Source organism: Rana temporaria, chromosome 10 (assembly GCF_905171775.1).
Source record: "Rana temporaria chromosome 10, aRanTem1.1, whole genome shotgun sequence".
Lineage (NCBI taxonomy): Eukaryota > Metazoa > Chordata > Amphibia > Anura > Ranidae > Rana > Rana temporaria.
The window spans coordinates 120,987,064-121,010,657 of NC_053498.1; the positions used below are offsets into that span (position 1 = coordinate 120,987,064).

General features: G+C 48.5%; 1 protein-coding gene across 3 annotated transcripts in view; it reads left to right on the top strand.

Moving 5' to 3' along the window:
• The window catches only part of LOC120915549 (probable glucuronokinase 2), a 185,975-nt gene that overhangs the window by 151,642 nt on the left and 10,739 nt on the right, over window positions 1-23,594 (top strand). For 2 of the 3 annotated variants that reach the window (XM_040326129.1, XM_040326130.1), the window contains exons 10-16: window positions 1,367-1,458; window positions 8,719-8,824; window positions 11,442-11,521; window positions 14,148-14,216; window positions 16,603-16,663; window positions 20,533-20,549; window positions 23,200-23,268. In XM_040326129.1, coding sequence (XP_040182063.1) covers window positions 1,367-1,458; window positions 8,719-8,824; window positions 11,442-11,521; window positions 14,148-14,216; window positions 16,603-16,663; window positions 20,533-20,549; window positions 23,200-23,268 — 494 coding nt within the window. The remainder of the gene's footprint in view (window positions 1-1,366; window positions 1,459-8,718; window positions 8,825-11,441; window positions 11,522-14,147; window positions 14,217-16,602; window positions 16,664-20,532; window positions 20,550-23,199; window positions 23,269-23,594) is intronic. The other variant, XM_040326128.1, reaches the window with a different exon arrangement.

A 23,594-nucleotide genomic window follows, 5' to 3' on the forward strand; every position in this document is an offset into this window, starting at 1 on the left:
CCAGACATCTCTTCTTATCCTCATTGCTATATGCATTGCCAGCACCTGTGGCTTCTGATTCAGTGAAGAGGTTCATCACAAACACAAATCTACCTTGAGCGGTGACTCCCTTTCCCTATCTGTTCTTAGAGTGACCCTTTAACAGAGATGATCCCTGTTTAACAGTTGTAGGATGTTTTCATATTTGTGCCAATCTACTGAAATGTTTGAGATTGTAAAACAGATTAAAACTTGCATGAACCCAAAAATAGTTTGTCATGTGAGGACCAACCTGATATGATAAATTAAATGGATTGCTCCTCTAGGCCTACACACTATGGCCTAGATTCACATACGGCTGATCTACGTTGCGCGGGCGTAGTGTACCGTATTTACGCTACGCCGCCGCAACTTAGAGAGGCAAGTGCTGTATTCACAAAGCACTTGCCTCCTAAGTTACGGTGGCGTAGCGTAAATGGGCCGGCGTAAGCGCGCGGAATTCAAAGTAGGCTGTAGGGGGCGTGTTGTATTTAAATGAGGCTTGACCCCATGTAGATGCATGGCCGAACGAACGGCGCATGCTCAGTATCATGTCGTATTTACGCCCAAAGATACGTCGGCTCAATGCCTGTGACGTGAACGGAATTTACGCACAGCCATATTCGCGTACGACTTATGCAAACGACGTAAAAAGATACGCTTGTTCCGACGTCCATACTTTGCATGGGATGCACCACCTAGAGACCAGCTTTATCTTTACGCCGGTGTATCTCTAACGTAAACGGCGTAACTAATTGCGACGGGCGCACGTACGTTCGTGAATCGGCGTATCTAGTCATTTGCATATTCTACGCCAAACTCAACGTTAGCGCCACCTAACGGCCAGCGTAAATATGCACCCTAAGATACGATGGCGTAGGAGACTTACGCCGCTCGTATCTTAGCCTAATTTAAGCGTATCTGGTTTCCAGAATATGCTTAAATTTACGACGGTGTAGATTCAGAGTTACAACGGCGTATCTACTGATACGCCGGCGTAACTGTACCTGAATCCACCTATATGTGGTTATTGATGAATCCAAAGTAAATTGTACAATCGGATTTTAACGCGTTCAGTTTTAAGCTGGCCTCATACACCACCATCAGATTGTTCATTCTATTTACTAACCGCTATGAAGCACAAGGGTCCCTCTGATTGGATAAAGTTGAATGAGTTGTTGAGGTAGCCCCTCACACTACAAAGTGGTTGGCAAGTCTGAAGGAGAGAGATTGTACAATCAGATTGTGAGGTGTGTGGTTAGATTGTGTTGTACACAGCGAGTTTGGGGGGATATTCTGAAATACTGGGTCTTGGTTGCCATTCATGTATTACAACATCTCTGTGCAGGGATTGCCAGATTATACCAAGTGGTTGGCTCATTACTCCACAATGAAAAGTGAACCCCGAGTGAAATCGATTACTTGCCGTTCGTATGCCAGGTAAGAATTGTTAACCTCACCGACATCTTCCCATAATCACCAGCCCAGCAGGGAAAGACTGAGAGGAAGAGTCAATTAAGGTCTATTTTACAATGCATTCATTCGAACATATTGCGAGCCCCAGAAGCTGGAGAAGGAGGTGTTCAGGCGGCTTAGGCCTAATGTCGCGTACACACGACCGTTTTTCATGATGTAAAAAATTAAATTGTTTAAAATGGTCATTAACCACTTCCTGCCCAAGGACGTCATATGACGTCCTGGACTTTCAGTGGGGATATCTTTTTTTTTCTCAAACAAAGGTTTTTTATTGAGCATGTATAAAATAAATACAGTTTACATTCTCCAGAGCTTTTTAGAAAATTGAACATTGCATGGGAGAGTACACATAAAAACCAAACAGTGTATTACAGTCAAATCCCCAACACCTTGTAAGGGTTCCAGGAGACAATTCCTTCCCTATCCCTTCCGAGGCCCGTAAGGGCGTCCCCTATTCAGCCGGCAGCGGCCTTAGAACAGTCTGTCATACACCAAGTCTATTGGGGCCAACCCAGGAACATCCAGCCACTTCGCCCATAACTTTTCATATTTACTGCTCGACCCTCGTTTCTGATATACCACCTTCTCTAATCTAAGAGTGACTCCCATTTGTGTAATCCATTCCTGCACTGTTGGGGGTTCAGTGTCCTTCCAGTGTCTTAGTATCATCAGGCGGGCCTGGAACAGAGCCCTGCCTATAGCCTGTCTAGGGATAGCCTCTGCCAGGATACCCTCCGTGATCCCAAGAAGACAGACCTTGGGATCCAAAGGGACTTGGGCCTGAAAGGCCTTATTAATCGAATCCACCACCCCCGACCAGTACAAGTGGAGCTTCGGGCATCGCCACAGAAGGTGAATGAGGTCACCATGGTCCCTGCAGCATCTAGTGCAGCAGGGGTCCACCTCCAGTCCCATCCGCGCCAGCCGGGCCGGCGTATAGTGTACCCGTAGAAGGATGTAAAGCTGTGATAGTCTATGTGCCACGTTCAGGGAGCAGGCGGGGATCGCCTGCAAGGCCTCTTCCCACTGCTCATCCTCAAACGCACCCACATCCCGTTCCCACTGCGCCACCGCCTTATGCGGGGCACCCGGTAGGAAGAGGTTTAGCAACATAGCGTAGCAGTTTGATATAAAACCCTTATATGTGGACACGTCTAATAAGTAATTAAATACCGGGGCTACATTCAACGCCCATATGTCATCCTCCTGCTGTGCATCGAATGCATGTTTAAGTTGTAGGTAATAAAATTGCATGGACGCAGGGAGTTGAAAGTCCTCCCTGAGTTCTGCAAAAGGTCTCAGCTTGCCCGCCCTTACTATGTGTGACATTGCGGATATACCATGCCCTTTCCATCTCGATCCGTACGGTATCTTAGCTATCTCTCGGTAGTGTAGGTTGTCCCATATGGGGCTGTATTTTGTGAACCCTGTCACGCCCTGCATCATCCTGATCTTGTTCCAGACCTTTTGCATGAGGACATATGTGGGAAACCGTCTGTTGGATTTCGCATACTGCAATGCTTCCAATCCCTCCGCCACCTCCGCCCCGGTCGAGAACCTGAGCAGGCGAACCGAAGAGTCCTTCAGGTTCAACTGGAGGTCCCCTTGGGGGGCAGACACTCTCGCAATATGCTGCGCCTGGGAGGCTAAATAATAGAGCCAGGGGTTGGGCAATGCCAATCCGCCGGCCTCCTTTGGACATTGCAGTTGTTCCAATTTGACCCTGGGAGGCTTTGCTAACCAGATTAATGAGCGGAAGAGGGAATTAATAATTCTAAATTTTTTCAGAGGGATGACCATCGGGGAGTTATGCAATATGTATAGCAGTTGTGGCATAAGGATCATTTTTATTAGATTCACCCTCCCTACCAGTGACAGTTTAAGTTTGCTCCACACCTTGACCCGGTCCCTACAGCGATTAATCAGCGGGGTAAGGTTGAGTTTAATGTAATCTAGTGGGCATGCCGTGACTTGGATACCCAAGTACCGAAAAGATTCAGATACCGGGATATCTTGTATATTATTCACGGGCGGGATAGATCGTCGATCAAGCAGTAGCAAGGAGGACTTGGTCCAGTTAATAGTCAGGCCCGAGTAAACGCCGAACCGTCGGACCACCGTCATGGCCTGCGTCAACGATCCGGCCGTGTCCCCTAGAAGCAGCATGGTATCGTCAGCATACATCATAATTTTCTCATGCAGGTCTCCAAAATGGAATCCCTGAATCAAAGGGTCTGCCCGAATCATGACCGCAAGAGGTTCAATGGCCAGGGCAAAGAGGAGAGGCGACAATGGGCACCCCTGCCTCGTGCCCCTGTGCAAGTCAAAAGTGCGCGACACCCTACCACCCTCCCTTATCGCCGCCACCGGGGAAGAGTATAGGAGTCGGACCCAGGAAATGAAGCCTTCTCCAAACCCAAATTTTCGCATCACCGCCCAAAGATATTCCCATTCAACACTATCAAACGCTTTGTGTGCGTCAAGAGATAGTAGGGCTCTGTCTCCCATGTTGTCCGCCTGAGATTGCATGTTGAGAAAGAGTCTCCTCAAGTTTATCGCCGTCGATTTCTGCGGCATAAACCCCGACTGGTCAGAATGAATAATATTAGAAATGGCACCATTCAGCCTGACCGCCAGGGCCTTGGCGAGAATCTTTACATCGTTCTGTAATAGGGAAATCGGTCTGTAGGATCCCGGGTCAAGCGGGTCTTTGTCGGGTTTGAGGATCAAGACAATGTTTGCCCTGGTCATCGACTTGGGGAGAGTGCCCACCTCCCTTGCGGCATTAAATACCCTCAAGAGGTGTGGGAGCATCAGTTCCCCGTATTGTTTGTATACCTCCGCAGGGAGGCCATCATCTCCAGGGGCCTTTGAATTAGGGAAAAGGCTAGTCGCCATCTGCAGCTCACCCAAAGTCAGAGGTGCCTCCAGCATCTCCTTATCAGAGGTCGACAGTTGCGGTAACAGGACAGGTTCCAGATAATCCCCCAACGAGTCCAAGGAGTATGTACCCCTGGACTCATAGAGGGAGGAGTAAAACCCGACCAGCTCCCCCAGGACCTGGTCCGGGGAGTTCGTCACCCCCCCACCCGAGGCGCGTAGCGCTCCAATGGAGGGAGACATCTGCTGGGCATGGGCAATGGTGGCCAGCATACGGCCTGTGTGTTCACCCTCCTCATAGTAAGCCGCCTTTTGGAAAAAGCGTTTCCTCTCTGCTCCCGAGGTCGTGACCCGGTACAGGGCATCCTGCGCCGACAACCACGCCTCCCTGTTTGAGTCCGAAGGGTCTGTAATAAATTTGGCCTCAAGGTTTTCCGCCATTCGTTCTACCCCTTCCCTAAGTGCATTTGTCCGCCCCTTAACGGCCTGGATCTCAGTGATAAACAAGCCCCTCAGGACAGCCTTGAAGGCCTCCCAAGTGACCGCCACATCATTAGTGTCTGCATGTAAGCGCCAGTATTCCTCAATGCGGGCCTCAATGTGCTCGTGAGATGGGAAAAGGCTCAACCAGAAGGCATTCAACTTCCACGGGGCCTTGGCCACCGCCGAAGGGGGACGCACCTCCAGGGACACTATCAACGGGGAGTGATCGGATACACTTCTCAAACCATACCTCATTTCTGAAATATATTTCTCTGCATTATGTGAGCACAGACATAAATCAATCCTAGACAGGGATGAATAAGTTTTAGAAAAGCATGAAAATTGTTTATCCGCTGGGTGTCTAGCTCTCCAGGGGTCTCCCCACCCCACCTCCTCCGCTAATTTCCTAAGAGCCGTCCGGCGGGTCCCCCTCCCGTCCCCGCCCGGTGGATGTTTATCCACCAGAGGGTCCATGTAACAGTTGAAATCCCCGAAGGCATACAATGGCACCTCCGGGAATCCCACCTGGAACTGAACCAGAGCCCTCAGTACCTGGTTGTTATAAGGGGGGGGTACATACACAAAAGCAAGAATACATTTGAAATCAAACAACTTGCACATAATAAAGACATAGCGACCATCAGCATCAACCTCAGCCTGTAATTCCTCATAGTCCAATGAGCTATGTATCAGCACACTCACCCCCCTAGAGTACGAGGTGTGAGTGGAGTGATACGCCCTCCCCACCCACCGGTATCCCATGCAGGACACAGAGTCAGGGGTCAGATGAGTCTCCTGAAGGGCACAAATAGCAGGCAACTGTTTTCTCATCAGGGACGAGACCATAGTTCTTTTCAACGGGTCTTGCAGTCCCCTAACATTCCATGACAATACCGTTACCTTCGCCATCAGGGGGGTCGTTGCATGTCACCGGACTGGGTAAAAACTCCAACATTACCGCCTCCCACCGCCCCCCTATTAGAAAAAGATGGGTCGCCCCTCCGGGCTGGCAATAGAAACAGGCTGACATGCCAGGTGCAGAGGGAAAGGCTTGACCTCCCATGAGAAAAAAAAGAGAAAGGTGAAAATAAGACAAAAAAAGCTCTGGAGTAATTTGAAGCAACGTAGAGAGCAAAGATAGACATCCGTGCATCCGGGCACTTCGCTAATTTCTTCCGCTGCAGGCCAACCGCCTGGAAAGGGTGCGTGCCCCCCTGCTCCCAGGACCTTTGCAAACTCAAACTGTGGGGTGCCAACGGGCAGCCCCTAAAACCGTGGGACAACAGGTCCCTGTGACCTTCCAGGTAAGCAGCACCAGTGGCCGCCGCCACTGCTCTCCTCAGTACTGGGTGCAACAATAACAGTGTTTCCGAACTCGCATTTCAGAGCAACAGAATAAAGGATGTTGTGTGTTTCCGGCATAACCCTCATCCAAGGGGCAACTTTGGTAATTCGTGTGCTAATGTGAGCAAGTGTCAGTCCTCTTCCGCATGGGGCCTCCTAACCTGTCGTAGTGCCCCTTCGTTAGCATCCAGCCAGTCCGAGGCGTCAGCAGGGTGTTCAAAAAAGTGAGCCTGACCATTCAAAATGACTCTGAGTCTCGCAGGGTATAACATGGCATAAGGGGCCTGCACCTTCTGCAGGCGTTTCTTTATTTCTGTGAACCGGGCACAGCTTTTCTGTACCGCCGCAGAGAAGTCCGGATAGAATGAGACCCGGGTACCGTTAAACTGGACATTCTTCTTTTCCCTAGCCAGCCGCAGTATAATTTCCCTGTCCCTGTAATTCAGCAGGCGGGCCAGGATCGGGCGGGGGGGGTTGCCCGGCGGGAGAGGCCTAGTTGGCACCCTGTGGGCTCTCTCAACCGCATACAAGTGAGTAAAAGAGTCCTTGCCGAACACCTCGGCCATCCATTGCTCCACAAACTGCGTGGGGTCACGGCCCTCCACCTTTTCTGGCAGTCCGACTATGCGAACATTATTGCGTCTGAGACGGTTCTCAAAATCCTCTGCGCGCATATCAATCGCTCTGGCCAGTCTCGAGGTGTTCTGGGTTTCCCTAATCAATGGGGGCATTCTGTCTTCCAGGTCACTGATCCTTCCCTCCACAGCCGTGGTCCTCTCCCTCATTTTCTGTATGTCATGTCTGATCAGGCCTACCTCCTCCTCCAAACTTCCAAATCTGAGCCGCAGTCCATTTACAGAGGCTGTACATTTATTCACTGCCTTTAGTATAGCAGCAAGAGTGGGCTGATCTCCCCCCTCCACTTCAGGCTCCTCAGTATCCCACTGCAGCCCTGCGCTGCTCTCAGTATGATTCAATATGGCCCCTGCTCCCTGTACATTCTCTCCCTCCTCCATCTCAGTGTCACTGTGTGGGGCACAATCATCCATGGGCTGCGCGCTCGTTTCCGGGGGTTTCCCTGTTAATTTCTGGGCATAGTACCTCATATCTTTGGGGGGGTCACCGGAGCCCTCCTTGTTCTTTTTCGGGGCTTTACTCACAGTTTCTTTCCCCCTGTCCCCTCCGCGCGCTCTCTGGGCTGATGGCGTGGCGGCGCCATCTTGGATTTCCAGCCTCGGACCGTCTTGCCTCTGTCCCCGGGTCATCATGCCCTCCGGGAGTGAGCCGAGCAATGCAGGGTGCTGGGGGGAAGTTCCCCTACCGTCCAGGGTGAAAAAATCCGGGTGTTTGAGGTGCCGGAAACCGGATGATTACAGGATCAGTGCGGAGCTCTGTGAACCAGCGTCTGTTCACATGCCGTGCTGGCCACGCCCCCCCAGTGGGGATATCTGAAAGATGCCTGCAGCTACAGGCATCATTCAGATATCCATCTCTTCAGCCGGTGATTCTGTGCACCATAAGAACAATCCTAGTGGCAGTTCTTGCAGGTGACGGGAGGGGACGCCCCCCGCCGCCATCCGGTGCTTCTCTGGGCTCTCCCGTGCTATCGGAGACCCGGAGAAACGATCTGCCGGCGCCGGATGGGAGGCATAGAGATGACTGGTGACCAGATGGTCACCAGTCATCTCTATGATCGTCGGAGGCCCGGGCACAATGTGATGATGTCACGCCCGGGTGCCGGAATGTACAACAAAGCCGCAATCGCGGCTGAAAGCATGAGATCTGTGATTTTTTTTTCACAATCTCATGCTTTCCAGCCTGGAGGAGAGATGTGGGGTCTTATTGACCTCACATCTCTCCATAAAGAGTACCTGTCACACACCTTTCCTATTACAAGGGATGTTTACATTCCTTGTAATAGGAATAAAAGTGATAAAAAAAAAAATGTAAAAATACAATTTTCAGGGGATCAGAAACCGCATATAATAGGTCCCAATCTCGCAGTTTCAGATATGCAGTCCTGATGGATCTCGTTTTCCAAGAAATTTCAGCAGTATCAATGCCCACCATGTAAGAAACAGTGACAGCTCCACATAGTGCATTAAATGTGTAGAAATGTATTAAAAATAGTTAAAATTGCACTTACAGTTATGCAGTTTAAAATTTGCCTTGAATCTAATGTGCCGGCCGGTACACAAAACTCTCAGGCGAGCGGGGCGCTGTCGTCACCCAAGAAGCTCCTAACGTTAACCCAGTGGACGGGTGCCTGAGAGTTTTGTGTACCGGCCGGCACATTAGATTCAAGGCAAATTTTAAATTGCACCCTAGTGGCCATTATAGGTCACTTTTGATACAGCAGCCAGCCTTTTTACTATAGATCACCCACTTGCATACGTTTGTGTTTGTCAAGAAGGGTGGTTGAGGTAGCGCGATTTATATTTTTCTTATATATATTTAGCATGGCTGGAGTTCAGTTTAAAGTTTCTCCTGGGATTCTCTTTTTTTTTTTGTCTGCAGAATCGGGATAATTGGAAACCCGTCAGACGGTTACTATGGAAAAACCATCTCCATGTCTATTTCCAACTTCTGGGCGGAGGTCACCATCGCAGAAAGCAAGAAGCTGGTAAGAACCTTTTCACTAAATATTCAGTAATAAGACGTTATTGGGAGGGGACACCGATCTTTGTGGTTGTCTAAAATACTTCTGGAAGATGCAAGAAGAAATCCGACGCGTTTCACATGGGATCTGTGTCCCCTTCTTCAGGACCGATTAACAAACATTATTGATTGTAAAAGTTATATGAGGTGGAATAAAATGCAGTAACATGAATTAAATATATGTAATGTTACATATAATACAATATAAAATAATTTTGCCTAGATTTTGCCTTCCCTGGCCATCAACATACCAGTACAACTTTTGAAATAAAACCTTTTCGTTTTCAATACTTATTTTACTGTACACCCAATGAGATCCTCACTGGATCTCTGTGCATCTCTATGTGATACAGGTATTTGATGGCTGGTAGGAGGGGCCAGCCTCGGTGCTCCTCAAGAGCCGTCAGTCGTGATACAAGGAGTGAGCTGGCTCTTGGGAGGTGTTATGCAAATATCAGAATACCTTGATGGATAGATGTCAGTCTGGAGGAGTGGGCATTCCTAAGCAAACTGTAGGAGTCTGCCCTAGGTAACGCCCACATGTGATGCTGACCCTCCATGATTAAAATAATTAAATTTTAGTGAATTAAAGTGGTGGGCCAGGGACAGTTAGGCTAGGTTGGGCATGGCTATATGGTTCCCCATAGCAAGTGGCTTGCTATGGGGGCAGACACAAAGGAGGAGCCGAGATTGCTGGCAGAGGACCCCAGAAGAGGAGGTTTAGGGTTGCTCTGTGCAATGCCAATGCACAGAACAGGTATTGACTTTAGAATCACTTTAACCATATCCTGATTGTTTTACTTTAAAGTGGTTGTAAACCTCAGACATGAAATATGAACAAAGCATATCTCTCTATAGTGTGTACTTGTCTCAGTTAAGCGCACTAAGGCCCCTTTCACACGGGGCAGTGGAGGTGCGGTGACGGTATAGCGGCGCGATATTCGGCTGCTATTGGTGCAGTTTTACTGCGATATTCGGCTGCTATTGGTGCAGTTTTAACCCCGGTATTACCGTGGTTTCCCATTGATTTCAATGTGAAGGAGCGGTAAACACCCCGCTCCTATACCGCTCCAAAGATGCGGCTAGCAGGACTTTTGGAGCGGTCCTGCTAGCACACCACTTCAGTGTGAAAGCCTTCAGGCTTTCACATTGAAGCCTGCAGGGCACGATTTTTTCAGGCGGTATAGCAGCGCTATTTTTAGCGCTGAACCGCCTGAAAAACGCATCAGTATGAAAGGGACACCCCTCCCCATTCCAATCAGCTGTCAGAGGTCTCCTCACTAAGCTCTGCAGAGTGCAACTTCACCTCTCTGCCCCCTTTTTTCTGGACTCTCAGACAAGCTATATAAGTCAGCAGTTTGAACAGATGTGTACAGTGCCTTAAAAAAATATTCATACCCCTTGAAATTTCCACATTTTGTCAAGATACAAACAAAAATTTAATTGTATTTTATTGGGATTTTATGCGATTGATCGACACAAAGTGGCACATAATTGTGAAGTGGAAAGAAATAGAAAAATAGTTTTCCAAATTTTTTCCAAATTTTTTAACAAGCCTCTTATGGCTTCACAGAACAGCTGTACTTAGGCTGCATTCACACCTGAGCGTTTTGTAGCCTGAAGCTATAAAACTCTAGAGGGGAAAAAATACATTATTCTCTATGGAGATGGTTCACATCTCCACTCCAAAACGCCTGAAGCCGAACGCGTGAATCGGGCTGATTTGGGCGTTTTTGAACGTTTGTATTCCCATAGAAACTAATGGAAACGCTCGATTCAAGTGTCTAGTGCGACAACGAGCGTTTCTATGGGCGTTTAGTCGCTTTAATCTGTTCTGTAAAATAGAACATTCACCCAGGAGAAGATAAAAAAAATCTACAAACATAGCAACAAATGATGAAAGACATGATCATTTTTCCTATTGGCTAAAATAAAAAACGACGAAGTTCAAAAACGTAGGACAACGCTGTATGCAAACGTGCGACCAAACGCCGGAAAAAACGACCGAAAACGCTACGCTCAGGTGTGAATGCGGCTTTAGTGCTAGTTCACACCAGACGCAGTTCCGTTCAGTTCTGTGTTCTTTTTTACTGCAATAAAAATGTATGCACCGTGTTTTCCATGTATTCCAATGCCTCTAGTTCACACCAGTGCAGTCCGTTCCAGTGCAAAAACTGACTGGAACTGACTGTATTGGTGCAGAAAAAATGTATACCGAGCGCAGTATACTCGGGTATAGTCGGGCAGGCTCGGCTCCTCTCGCGGTCACGTCCTGTGCATCCTGTACGTCCAGGACGTCACCACGAGAGGAGCCAAGCCTGCTTGACTATACCCGAGTGTACTGCGCTCGGTATATGCCGGCGCAGTGGTTCAAACTCGGCGAGGGAAGCGGGTATCGGCGTATATCGCGCACCCACGATTTTGCCCTGATATTCAGGGCAAAAAAGTGCGCGGTATACGCCGATAAATACGGTATACAGTATTATATTATAACACGTCTTAATGCATCATATTTATGATTTAGTATTGTAGTTTGTGTATTTCCACACAGATCTTAAAAACAGTTTATTTTCCTGGATCAGGTTTTGGTTCCTCACCCGCTAAATGACCCAACGGAGTTTGGAAGTTTGCTGGACCTGTTTTACATAAGCCGGAAAGAAGGGTGAGGATTACTTTGCCATAAGGGAATAGATGAGGTCTTTACTTTTTTTTTTTTATATATACTTTTTTCAGTGCTAAAAGTAATACTGTAAAGTGTTTGCATTCAATTTCATTAGGATACATTTTCATGTCCTTTATGTACAGCCAGTAGATGGTAGCCTTCTAGTAGCTTTTTACAAGCTCAAAAAACTGCTAGTGATGTAATATAGACAAGAAGTGCAGAGAGATCAGATTACACGCACAGCTGAATGAATCAGAAGACGGACACACAACTCCTCTCCTTTTCTCCTGTCTGATGTAGATATGCACAGGCTGCTAACAAATCAGTAGAAACCCCAATATGCTTTGGAAGTTGAGTGTAATGTGGGAAACCTTGTGTAGCACTACCCCCGAAGGAGCTGCTGGTTTGATTTGGGTGGCATGTTACCTCTGTTCCTCCGCCGTCTAAGGTACACGATGAGAGCTGAGAAGAACTGCAATGTCCACACTTTAGGTGTCTCTTTCTGTGCTTTATTACCCAACGGGGTAAAATAGTAAAAGTAGTAGTAGTTGAAAAGGTAGAAGCGATAGTAAGTAGTAGGTTCAGGTGTATAACTTGGTTTGGAAACACTCCTGCTTCCAGCGATAAAACTTACGTCGCCACTCTAGCCAGAGTGGGCGCCGCGCACCCGGACAGGCCTCTCTCACCAGCCTATCAGCCAGAATGTCACACGGAAGTGTCTACCACAGACCTTCCCAAGGATGGAGACGTATTCGGTCCGGAATCCTTCTTAACACAGGATTAAGCACCCGGATCTCCCTCTCGAGTAAATTTTAGAGAATCCAGAACTGACAGGCGACCATCACTCAGCCTTTCAGTAGTAGTGCGTCCTTCGATGAAGTCCAAGGCCTCTCCTGAGATACCAGCCTCGTGCTCGGTGCTCTCCAAGACAGGTTCTTCATCTGGCGGCTTCCTCCCTCAGGACGGACAGCACAGGACCACTCTGCAACTGTGGACCCAGTCTGACTACCAGGCCCACAAGGTAGATTACTGCCCCGGACCAACGTGGTCCCGGAGCCAGGAACGCTTGAACACGCACCCCCGGCCATGAGGGCCACACACGGGCGGTGGTGGGACGACAGACCAGCGATCGACGACCGCCAACCAATGACGTCTGTCCCTTAAAGTGGATGTAAACCCAAAATTTTTTTTTGTTTTTTGTTTTTTGATGTCACAATGTAGAGTATAAGATTTCCTATCATCTGTGCCCAGTCTTGCCACACAGAGTTAATCCAGCTCTGAGCAATCCTCTTTTATTGTTCAGTGAAAATTAAGACTTCCAGGTAAAAACCTGTTGTAACGGTCACCACCGTTTACGACCTTCCATCACCCATCCACGACAGCTCATCTGACACTCAGACAAATAGCAGGCATCCCATTTTCCCAGAATCAAGACGAGACACGCAGCTCTGTACTTGTTCTAAATGTAATACAACTTTAATGGTTTCTTTCAGTCTTATATACAGTACAAGGCATTAAAGGAACAATCAACTCCCCACCCCCCTAATCACACACTAAGGCTTCAATCACATTCTTTGAGCTAATTACTAAACATTCCTTCATTAACAGCATAACAAACAAAACACCATCACACACTGAGTTCCCTAGGCAGACGTTCCGTCTCCGCATAGTACATTCCACACATAAACAGTATTTAGCATACATAATTAGAGGTCTGGGAGCAGACCTGAATTAACACCTTTACACAATGGCAATGAAATGTCTTCCAGGCCCTGACTCAATTAGCATGTCACTAGTCAGGGCTAATCATAGAATGAGTCATTATTGACTGGTTGGCTCACATTTAACCAACATCTTGCAGTATCTCAAAATCCTGCAATATGAACTATCAGTGATGTCCCATCTCATGTAATACATGAATTATGATTCACTTGCCACCCCATGCCCAAAGGGCACAGGGTGGACTCAGACCCAAGAGTTATCAGTGACGCTGACACAGGAGTATCCCCCATCCTCACAAAGTCTCTGGGTGTCCCGGGTCATTCCGTTACACCTGTCTAAATACAAAGTCCATTCCTCTCTCCTTGCTTTGAGTGACAGGTTATTTACATATCTAGCTTGGACATGTTTATCATGTTATGTTTATCATAATATGAGGTGATCCACAGTTCATTGAATATTACCAGGATGTGTTATGTGGGGGAGGGGTGGATTTCTCACTTTTTATACTGTGGATCACCTCATATTATGAATTTATATTTTTGCAACCATTTGTTTTGTAATCCTGAAGAAGGGGGCGAACCTTTAAGGTGTCACCGAAACACGTTGGCTATTCTGTGTTTTCTTGTTATGAACTAATACCGACATTAAGAGTTTGTGGACTCTTATTTCTTTAATCTGGAGTAAATGAATTAGGGGGTGGCACCCCTGCGTCCCCTATGGATGGGCTGCCACTGCTGATAAGTCAAATCCAGTTCCGGTAAAAATGTTTAAAAACAACTGACAGGTGTTCTACCTCACCTACTCTATCCAAAACTGAAACAAAAAGTTCTGCCGTTTTAGATGCAAATTCTAGCGATCCCCCAAAAGGAGTAAACTGATATTCTGTTCCCCCACCTTCCATCAGGTACCTGGGAGGTCTGAGGCTGCTGCAGGCTACATGCAAGAAGTTTTACCAGTACTGTTCGGAGAAGGGGTAAGTACAGGGAATGTTCCCAGTTGTTGGCATTTTAGGAGTGAGCAGAGTTTGGACTTTTTATTTCTCCAATATTTGATTGTATTGAAATTGCGCCGTTGCAAATACGAGGAATTCTCTGCACCATTGGGATAAGTTGGCAGTGCCAATCACTGGAATGGGGGAAGAGGTCAATATCAGACCAGGTGGGCGGCACTTGGGACTGGAGACCTTATCACCAGACCAATCTTTCCATCAACAATCCTACCATAAGATTATATGTGTGGTTTCATGTGTTGTATTCATGTTACTTACCTGTCTTAACCCAGCGATTGCCCAGAGGAAGAGAGAAGAAAGAGCCGTCCGAATCATCAGAGTGCGGAACATCGCTGTAGCAGTTAATTTCAATTGCTGTGTGTTCCCGCCGCTCGCCATCACATACAGCCCCGCCTCCTGGCCCGTGGACTTTGTTAGACAGATCAACCGTCTAATTTCCGGGATGTCATGTGACATGTATCCAAGTCCCCGGACCAGGAGGCGGGGCTGTATGTGACGGTGAGCAGCAGGAACACACAGCAATTGAAATGAAAGCTGCTACAGCGATGTTCCTCGGCACTCTGATGATCCGGCCAGCAATCCTCTTCCCCTGCACAGGTAGGCTGCATTGATGGGAACAGGCTGCATTGATGGGAACAGGCTGCATTGATGGGAACAGGCTGCATTGATGGGAACAGGCTGCATTGATGGGAACAGGCTGCATTGATGGGAACAGGCTGCATTGATGGGAACAGGCTGCATTGATGGGAACAGGCTGCATTGGTGGGAACAGGCTGCATTGGTGGGAACAGGCTGCATTGGTGGGCACAGGCTGCATTGGTGGGCACAGGCTGCATTGGTGGGAACAGGCTGCATTGGTGGGAACAGGCTGCATTGGTGGGAACAGGCTGCATTGGTGGGCACAGGCTGCATTGGTGGGCACAGGCTGCATTGGTGGGCACAGGCTGCATTGGTGGGCACAGGCTGCATTGGTGGGCACAGGCTGCATTGGGCTGCATTGGTGGGCACAGGCTGCATTGTTTTGGCACAGGTAGACTGCATTGTTTTGGCACAGGTAGACTGCATTGTTTTGGCACAGGTAGGCTGCATTGTTTTGGCACAGGTAGGCTGCATTGTTTTGGCACAGGTAGGCTGCATTGTTTTGGCACAGGTAGGCTGCATTGTTTTGGCACAGGTAGGCTGCATTGTTTTGGCACAGGTAGGCTGCATTGTTTTGGCACAGGTAGGCTGCATTGTTTTGGCACAGGTAGGCTGCATTGTTTTGGCACAGGTAGGCTGCATTGTTTTGGCACAGGTAGGCTGCATTGTTTGGCACAGGTGAGGCTGCACTGATGGGCACTGATAAATTTATTTTTATAACTTAATTGTGCATAAAACATTTAAGTGTCATTTTATGAGATAATTTATGAGGGCGTGCTTAGGGGCAGGGCAAGGTAGGGGTTGGGTGGGGCAACTGGTGGCGAGTAACCCTTGAGGCCTGGCTAGTAGCTCAGGACTCGAAATTTTGAGCCCTGTTCTATAGTATTCCCTTTCCCCCTTTAATAAAAGGTTGTGTACAGTGGGTAGGAGAAGGGTGGAGGAGCTGGGCCAGCACAGACAGTAATTAGACACTGCTAGAAAAAGGGAAGGCTATGAAGGAGGGATGGTACTGTACTAGTAAATGGACTCTTTCTCGAGTAGTCACATATTATAGACATTTCATAGGCACATTGCAAATAAATAAAATATAGTTTAATAAAAAGAAAAACACTGCAAGTAAGCATTTAAAATACTTGATTTTTAAGTTGGTGACAGGGTCTCTTTAAAGGTACAATGAGTTTAAATGGCTCTTGAGGGTTGGGGACACCTTATTTAACCAATCCTTGACCTGATTTTGTACCATTATTTATTGTTTAAAGTAGAATTCAAACACTTAAGCTGCCATACATGGTTAGAAAATCATTTGAAAAGTCGTATTTGATAAAGACCTGTGGAAGGTGCATGCAATAACGCCATCATTGTATCTGAATATTTACCCCAATTGTCCACATATTATCAGTCGCTAACAACATAAATGGTAAAAATGTTATCGATCGCCGAAAATGATGTAAATATTTTTTGGCCTTTGTGACCCTTCCCACTCACCAACTGTATTTAAAAAATAGATCTTCCGTTGCTTGTACTTCCTGGGTTATGTTTTAACACATGCTGTAGTTTTCTTCAAACTGATTCTGATCGATTTAATACCGACATTCAAAAAATTGATCGTTTATGCAAATAAAAATCCAACATGCGTGTTCGTGTGGGTTGTTGTCACCGGATTAGTTTTCAGTATCCTCCGATTGATGACGTCTTTATGATCTCTCCCCAGAATTGCTCTTTCCAAACAGAATTTTACCCTGAAGTACAATGTGAACATTCCACGGCAAGTGGTGAGTCGGGTCTGGGAATCTCTCGCTGTGCTGGAAGGGGAGTGAGGGCGGGGGCGTCTGGTGGCCATACACACAACAATTTTACATACAATTGTTTTACATAGATCTATTGTGTGATCAGAAATATAATCCAAAGGTCATTCGATGTGCCATATACAATCATATTAAATTATTTACTTTCCTACGTCCAGATTTTCCATCCAGGCTGATCAGAATCGCATTGTTTGGTTTTGCTCGAAGTAGATCGATGACAGAATATGTGCAATTTCTATAATTTAGAGATCTGATCTTGTTACCGGATTTTGTGAGCAATTATCAGATTAAGTGTAGGGCCACCATTAAGTGATATTCACTGCTCGTTAGATCCTGGCTCGTTTTTCACCCTGCTCCTCCGGTTACATAAACCTATATATAAATCTGGCACAGCAGGTGTGCAGACCCAGCAGCTCAGCACAGGGATGGTGGGAGCCTCTCGTAATGGGCACAGCAGGTATGAAGACCCGGGATCTCAGCACAGGGATGGTGGGAGCCTCTCATAATGGGCACAACAGGTATGCAGACCCAGGAGCTCAGCACAGGGATGGTGGGAGCCCCTCATAATGGGCACAGCAGGTATATAGACCCAGGAGCTCAGCACAGGGATGGTGGGAGCCTCTCATAATGGGCACAGCAGGTGTACAGACCCAGCAGCTCAGCACAGGGATGGTGGGAGCCTCTCATAATGGGCACAACAGGTATGCAGACCCAGGAGCTCAGCACAGGGATGGTGGGAGCCCCTCATAATGGGCACAGCAGGTATATAGACCCAGGAGCTCAGCACAGGGATGGTGGGAGCCTCTCATAATGGGCACAGCAGGTGTACAGACCCAGCAGCTCAGCACAGGGATGGTGGGAGCCTCTCGTAATGGGCACAGCAGGTATGAAGACCCGGGATCTCAGCACAGGGATGGTGGGAGCCTCTCATAATGGGCACAACAGGTATGCAGACCCAGGAGCTCAGCACAGGGATGGTGGGAGCCCCTCATAATGGGCACAGCAGGTATATAGACCCAGGAGCTCAGCACAGGGATGGTGGGAGCCTCTCATAATGGGCACAGCAGGTGTACAGACCCAGGAGCTCAGCACAGGGATGGTGGGAGCCCCTCGTAATGGGCACAGCAGGTATGAAGACCCGGGATCTCAGCACAGGGATGGTGGGAGCCTCTCATAATGGGCACAACAGGTATGCAGACCCAGGAGCTCAGCACAGGGATGGTGGGAGCCCCTCATAATGGGCACAGCAGGTATATAGACCCAGGAGCTCAGCACAGGGATGGTGGGAGCCTCTCATAATGGGCACAGCAGGTGTACAGACCCAGGAGCTCAGCACAGGGATGGTGGGAGCCCCTCGTAATGGGCACAGCAGGTATGAAGACCCGGGATCTCAGCACAGGGATGGTGGGAGCCTCTCATAATGGGCACAACAGGTATGCAGACCCAGGAGCTCAGCACAGGGATGGTGGGAGCCCCTCATAATGGGCACAGCAGGTATATAGACCCAGGAGCTCAGCACAGGGATGGTGGGAGCCTCTCATAATGGGCACAGCAGGTGTACAGACCCAGGAGCTCAGCACAGGGATGGTGGGAGCCCCTCGTAATGGGCACAGCAGGTATGAAGACCCGGGATCTCAGCACAGGGATGGTGGGAGCCTCTCATAATGGGCACAACAGGTATGCAGACCCAGGAGCTCAGCACGGGGATGGTGGGAGCCTCTCATAATGGGCACAGCTGGTGTACAGACCCAGAAGCTCAGCACAGGGATGGTGGGAGCCCCTCATAATGGGCACAGCTGGTGTACAGACCCAGAAGCTCAGCACAGGGATGGTGGGAGCCTCTCATAATGGGCACAGCAGGTATGTAGACCCAGGAGCTCAGCACAGGGATGGTGGGAGCCTCTCATAATGGGCACAGCAGGTATATAGACCCAGGAGCTCAGCACAGGGATGGTGGGAGCCTCTCATAATGGGCACAGCAGGTATGTAGATCCTGAAGCTCAGCACAAGGATGGTGGGAGCCCCTCATAATGGGCACAACAGGTATGCAGACCCAGGAGCTCAGCACGGGGATGGTGGGAGCCTCTCATAATGGGCACAACAGGTATGCAGACCCAGGAGCTCAGCACAGGGATGGTGGGAGCCTCTCATAATGGGCACAGCAGGTGTACAGACCCAGGAGCTCAGCACAGGGATGGTGGGAGCCCCTCATAATGGGCACAACAGGTATGCAGACCCAGGAGCTCAGCACAGGGATGGTGTGAGCCTCTCATAATGGGCACAACAGGTATGCAGACCCAGGAGCTCAGCACAGGGATGGTGGGAGCCCCTCATAATGGGCACAGCAGGTATATAGACCCAGGAGCTCAGCACAGGGATGGTGGGAGCCTCTCATAATGGGCACAGCAGGTGTACAGACCCAGGAGCTCAGCACAGGGATGGTGGGAGCCCCTCGTAATGGGCACAGCAGGTATGAAGACCCGGGATCTCAGCACAGGGATGGTGGGAGCCTCTCATAATGGGCACAACAGGTATGCAGACCCAGGAGCTCAGCACGGGGATGGTGGGAGCCTCTCATAATGGGCACAACAGGTATGCAGACCCAGGAGCTCAGCACAGGGATGGTGGGAGCCTCTCATAATGGGCACAGCAGGTGTACAGACCCAGGAGCTCAGCACAGGGATGGTGGGAGCCTCTCATAATGGGCACAACAGGTATGCAGACCCAGGAGCTCAGCACAGGGATGGTGGGAGCCTCTCATAATGGGCACAACAGGTATGCAGACCCAGGAGCTCAGCACAGGGATGGTGGGAGCCCCTCATAATGGGCACAGCAGGTATATAGACCCAGGAGCTCAGCACAGGGATGGTGGGAGCCTCTCATAATGGGCACAGCAGGTGTACAGACCCAGGAGCTCAGCACAGGGATGGTGGGAGCCTCTCATAATGGGCACAGCAGGTATGTAGATCCTGATGCTCAGCACAAGGATGGTGGGAGCCCCTCATAATGGGCACAGCAGGTGTACAGTCCCAAGAACAAAGATCTCATCAACAGGAATCCTTACATTGTAATGCCACAAATACAAAGAAAAAAAGTTTGATTCCATCTGCCGATTTATTCTTTTTTTTTTTTTCACAGGTAAAACCAAATTGTTTACATATGTGTTTAATTTCCCAGGGCGGGTTTCTTGATGGTGACAGTAGACCACGCCTCTATGGCCTCTTCCACACGGGGACGGATCCGCTTTCAGCAGTCCGCCAGCTCAGCAGGAGATCTCTCTGCTGATCTCCACTGAGCTGGCTGATGACGGGTCCCTCTCTGCTCACTGAGTGGGGAGGGGCTTGTCGAGCGCCGCTGTCTCCTATGGAGAGATCGGACAAAAACGGACAGCATGTCCATTTTCATCAGATCTCACCAGATACGTCGCCATCCGTTCATGGCGGATCGGATCGCCATCCGTCTGATTTGAGTGGGTCGGATGTCAGCGCACATGTCTCCGCTGACATCCGACGCTCCATAGACAAAACTGACAGGCGGACCTGAACGGTCCAACCGTGTGAAAGGGGCCTTAGACACGCGTTGGAACAGCCACTTGTAATCTCCATTGGAAGCCCATATGATAGGGTGACAACACAGGAGCTGGAAACCAGGGTCAGAGCGTTGTCACCCTATCACAGGAAGTGCCTCAATAAGGACATTTATGGCAGGATCATCAGGGATTATTTTAATGAAAGTTGCAGATTTAAAAGTTCTGTATCCTCTTGTTCTCTTGTTTTATTAGAATATAAGGTAACAACATGCAGTAATGACACCATTTCTTCTTCTCTCCTATGCAGGGATTGGCTGGGAGCAGGTGAGTCTATTTTTGGTTGAGTTTTGTTGTTGTACAAAGATAGGTTTGGCTCACGTGGGGCAATGGGAGTTTATTATGCTCTACTCCTGCATGAGCTTTCATATCCGCCTGCCTACTGTTAAGACACATGGGTTGTAAGGGCTCATTCACATTTGCAGTGCCTTCTAAAGAGGGCATTTTGACAGGCAGCGAGGAGGCATTAAAGCGGGGGTTCACCCTATAAACCCAAAAAAAAAATGTTTTTTTTTCCTCTACCATAAAATCAGGCATTGTAGCGCGAGCTACAGTATGCCTGTCCCGATTTTTTTATCCCCGTACTCACCTTGTACTCGTACATCGAAGATACCGACTCCCCTCGGGGAATGGGCGTGCCTATGGAGACGGAGGATGATTGACGGCCGGCTCTGGCGCGTCACGCTTCTCCGGAAATAGCCGAAATAGGCTTGGCTCTTCACGGCGCCTGCGCATAGCCTGTGCGCAGGCGCCGTAAAGAGCCGAGACCTACTCCGGCTGTCTTCGGGGAGAGTGACGTGCCAGGGCCGGCCGTCAATCATCCTCCCTCTCCATAGGCACACCCATTCCCCGCGGGAGCCGAAATCTTTAATGTACGAGTACAAGGTGAGTACGGGGGTAAAAAAATCGGGACAGGCATACTGTAGCTCGCGCTACAATGCCTGTCTCGATGGTAAAATCATGTCAGTGAGGGTGAACTACCGCTTTAATGTTGCACCCTCAGTGGCTATTTTAACCCCTATAAATCCATAGTGCAACATTAGCGTGCCTTGCATGTGGTTGCAGTACGGTCCTATTTGGTTGAGTGGGTCCCAATCAGTGGGCAGTATTGCCTGGCAAGCATGAGGGCATAACAGCAGGAATACATTTGGCTGTACTTTGCATTGCAAATGTGACATATTCACTCCTCTGTTTGCTGCCTTTGCAGCTGAAGGGGAAGGGGCATTAAAAATGTGGCCCAGCTGTGTTTTTTTTACTTCCCCCTCCAACCCCAAGTGTTAGCGAGGCCTAAGCATGCTTTGCATATGAGCAGCTGTTAATTGGTTGTATTAAGCTATTTTTAATTCTAACACTGCATGTTATAGATGGTTCCTTAAAGATGACCTGTCACTTATATTTTAAAAGACAGCAAAATGTAACCTCGTTATCGCAATCTGTGCAGAAATGTCGCCGCTCATGGTCTGCAGTCCGTCTATGGCCTCGGCTTTTCCCCTTCCTCATAATATCACAGCACTGTCAGCCAGTCAGACAACCTAATCGTTGCAATGCTGCTCCTTTGTTGTCCAATCACAGACAGGGGAGGGGCTGTGACCAGGCTGTCCTGCTTACCTGCAGCATAATTTGCAGGGAGGTCCATTGTGACGAGAGTCACTTTGGGCGGGGGGGGGAACGCTCCCCATGCACCTCCTATGTCTAAGTCACCCTGTGTCTCTAATATTGGCACAGGGTGACCGAGAACCCCAGTCTGATCTGTACTAATCATACTAATCACTTCTATATTTTTATATATATATAGTATATTGTCTCATACTATGGTGTGCTCTGTGTTGGGTCGTTTGGGGTGTGGCTGTATCCCATTGTTCTATTGTGTCTGCCTTGTGAGCAACCTATTATGGGAATTATAGCCAGATTCCAGATTCAGGTAGAGTTACGCCGGCGTATCAGTAGATACGCCGTCGTAACTCTGAATCTGCGCCGTCGTATATTTAAGTGTATTCCCAAATTGAGATACACTTAAATCTAGCTAAGATACGACTGCCGGCGCCGTCGTATCTTAGCTGTCTATTTAGGACGGCCGCTAGGGGCGTGTACGCTGATTTACGCCTAGAATGCGTAAATCAGCGAGATACGCCTATTCACGAACCTACGCTTGCCCGTCGCAGTAAAGATACGCCGTTTACGTACGGCGTTTTCAGGCCTAAAGATATTTCACCAAAAAGATGGCGCAGCCAATGTTAAGTATGGACGTCGGAACCGTGTAGAATTTTTTAATTTTTACGTCGTTTGCGTAAGTCATCCGTAAATGGGGCTGGACGTAATTTACGTTCACGTCGAAACCAATAAGTCCTTGCGGCGTAATTTGGAGCATGCGCACTGGGATATGTCCACGGACATACCATTCAAAACGTCATTCACGTCGGGTCACGATTCATTAGCATAAAACACGCCCACCTCTTCACAATTTGAATTAGGCGCGCTTAGGCCGGCACATTTACGCTACGCCGCCGTAACTTAGGACGCAAGTGCTTTGTGAATACAGCACTTGCCTCTCTAACTTACGGCGGCGTGGCGTATATGAGATACGCTACGCCTGCCTAACGTTAGGCACTGAATCCAGCTATATATGTCTATGTAGATTAGAATGCGAGAGGGGAGGGGGCAGAATTCCCCCAACAGTTCTCCCTGCTGATTGGACAGTCTACTGATGAGAAGTTTGAATATCTCTGTGTGCCTGTGTTCAAATAAACCGTTCCATGTTGCAGTTTTGTAACTGAGCTAGTCTCGCCTGGTTCTTACAATCTATGGGCTGTAATATCTGATGTTGAGACTGGAGGAGGCGGTATAGGATGAAAGCACTCAAGCGGAGTGTGGGTCGTTTCGTTACAACCATGATCTGGCTGTGTGTTGTATTCTATAGGTTAGCCCAGGACCTGACTATGTTGCCTGGCAGGGGTGCTTGGATCACAGGCTTACAATCGGCTCCCATGTATGTATTTCATTCATGTATGTGGATATAATGCACCATCTGTGAGAGCGGTGTGCTGTGGATTGAACTGCGTTTGCTCCATACATTACCAATAAAATAGAAAGACACAGCAGAATCCATTCTATCATTTACCTCTATGCATTCTGTGCCTCTCCGGCCATAATAGACTTTCTCTTTATCATTTTGTTTTCTAGAAATGATAATGAATTTCCTCCTCCAGCATCTCCCCGTTTTCCTCAGGCTGAACAATATCTGCATTTTAATAACATCAGAAAACCTCGTATTGTTTTTCCATCCAGTTGAGTCGCGTTTGCGTCGTTTTACGG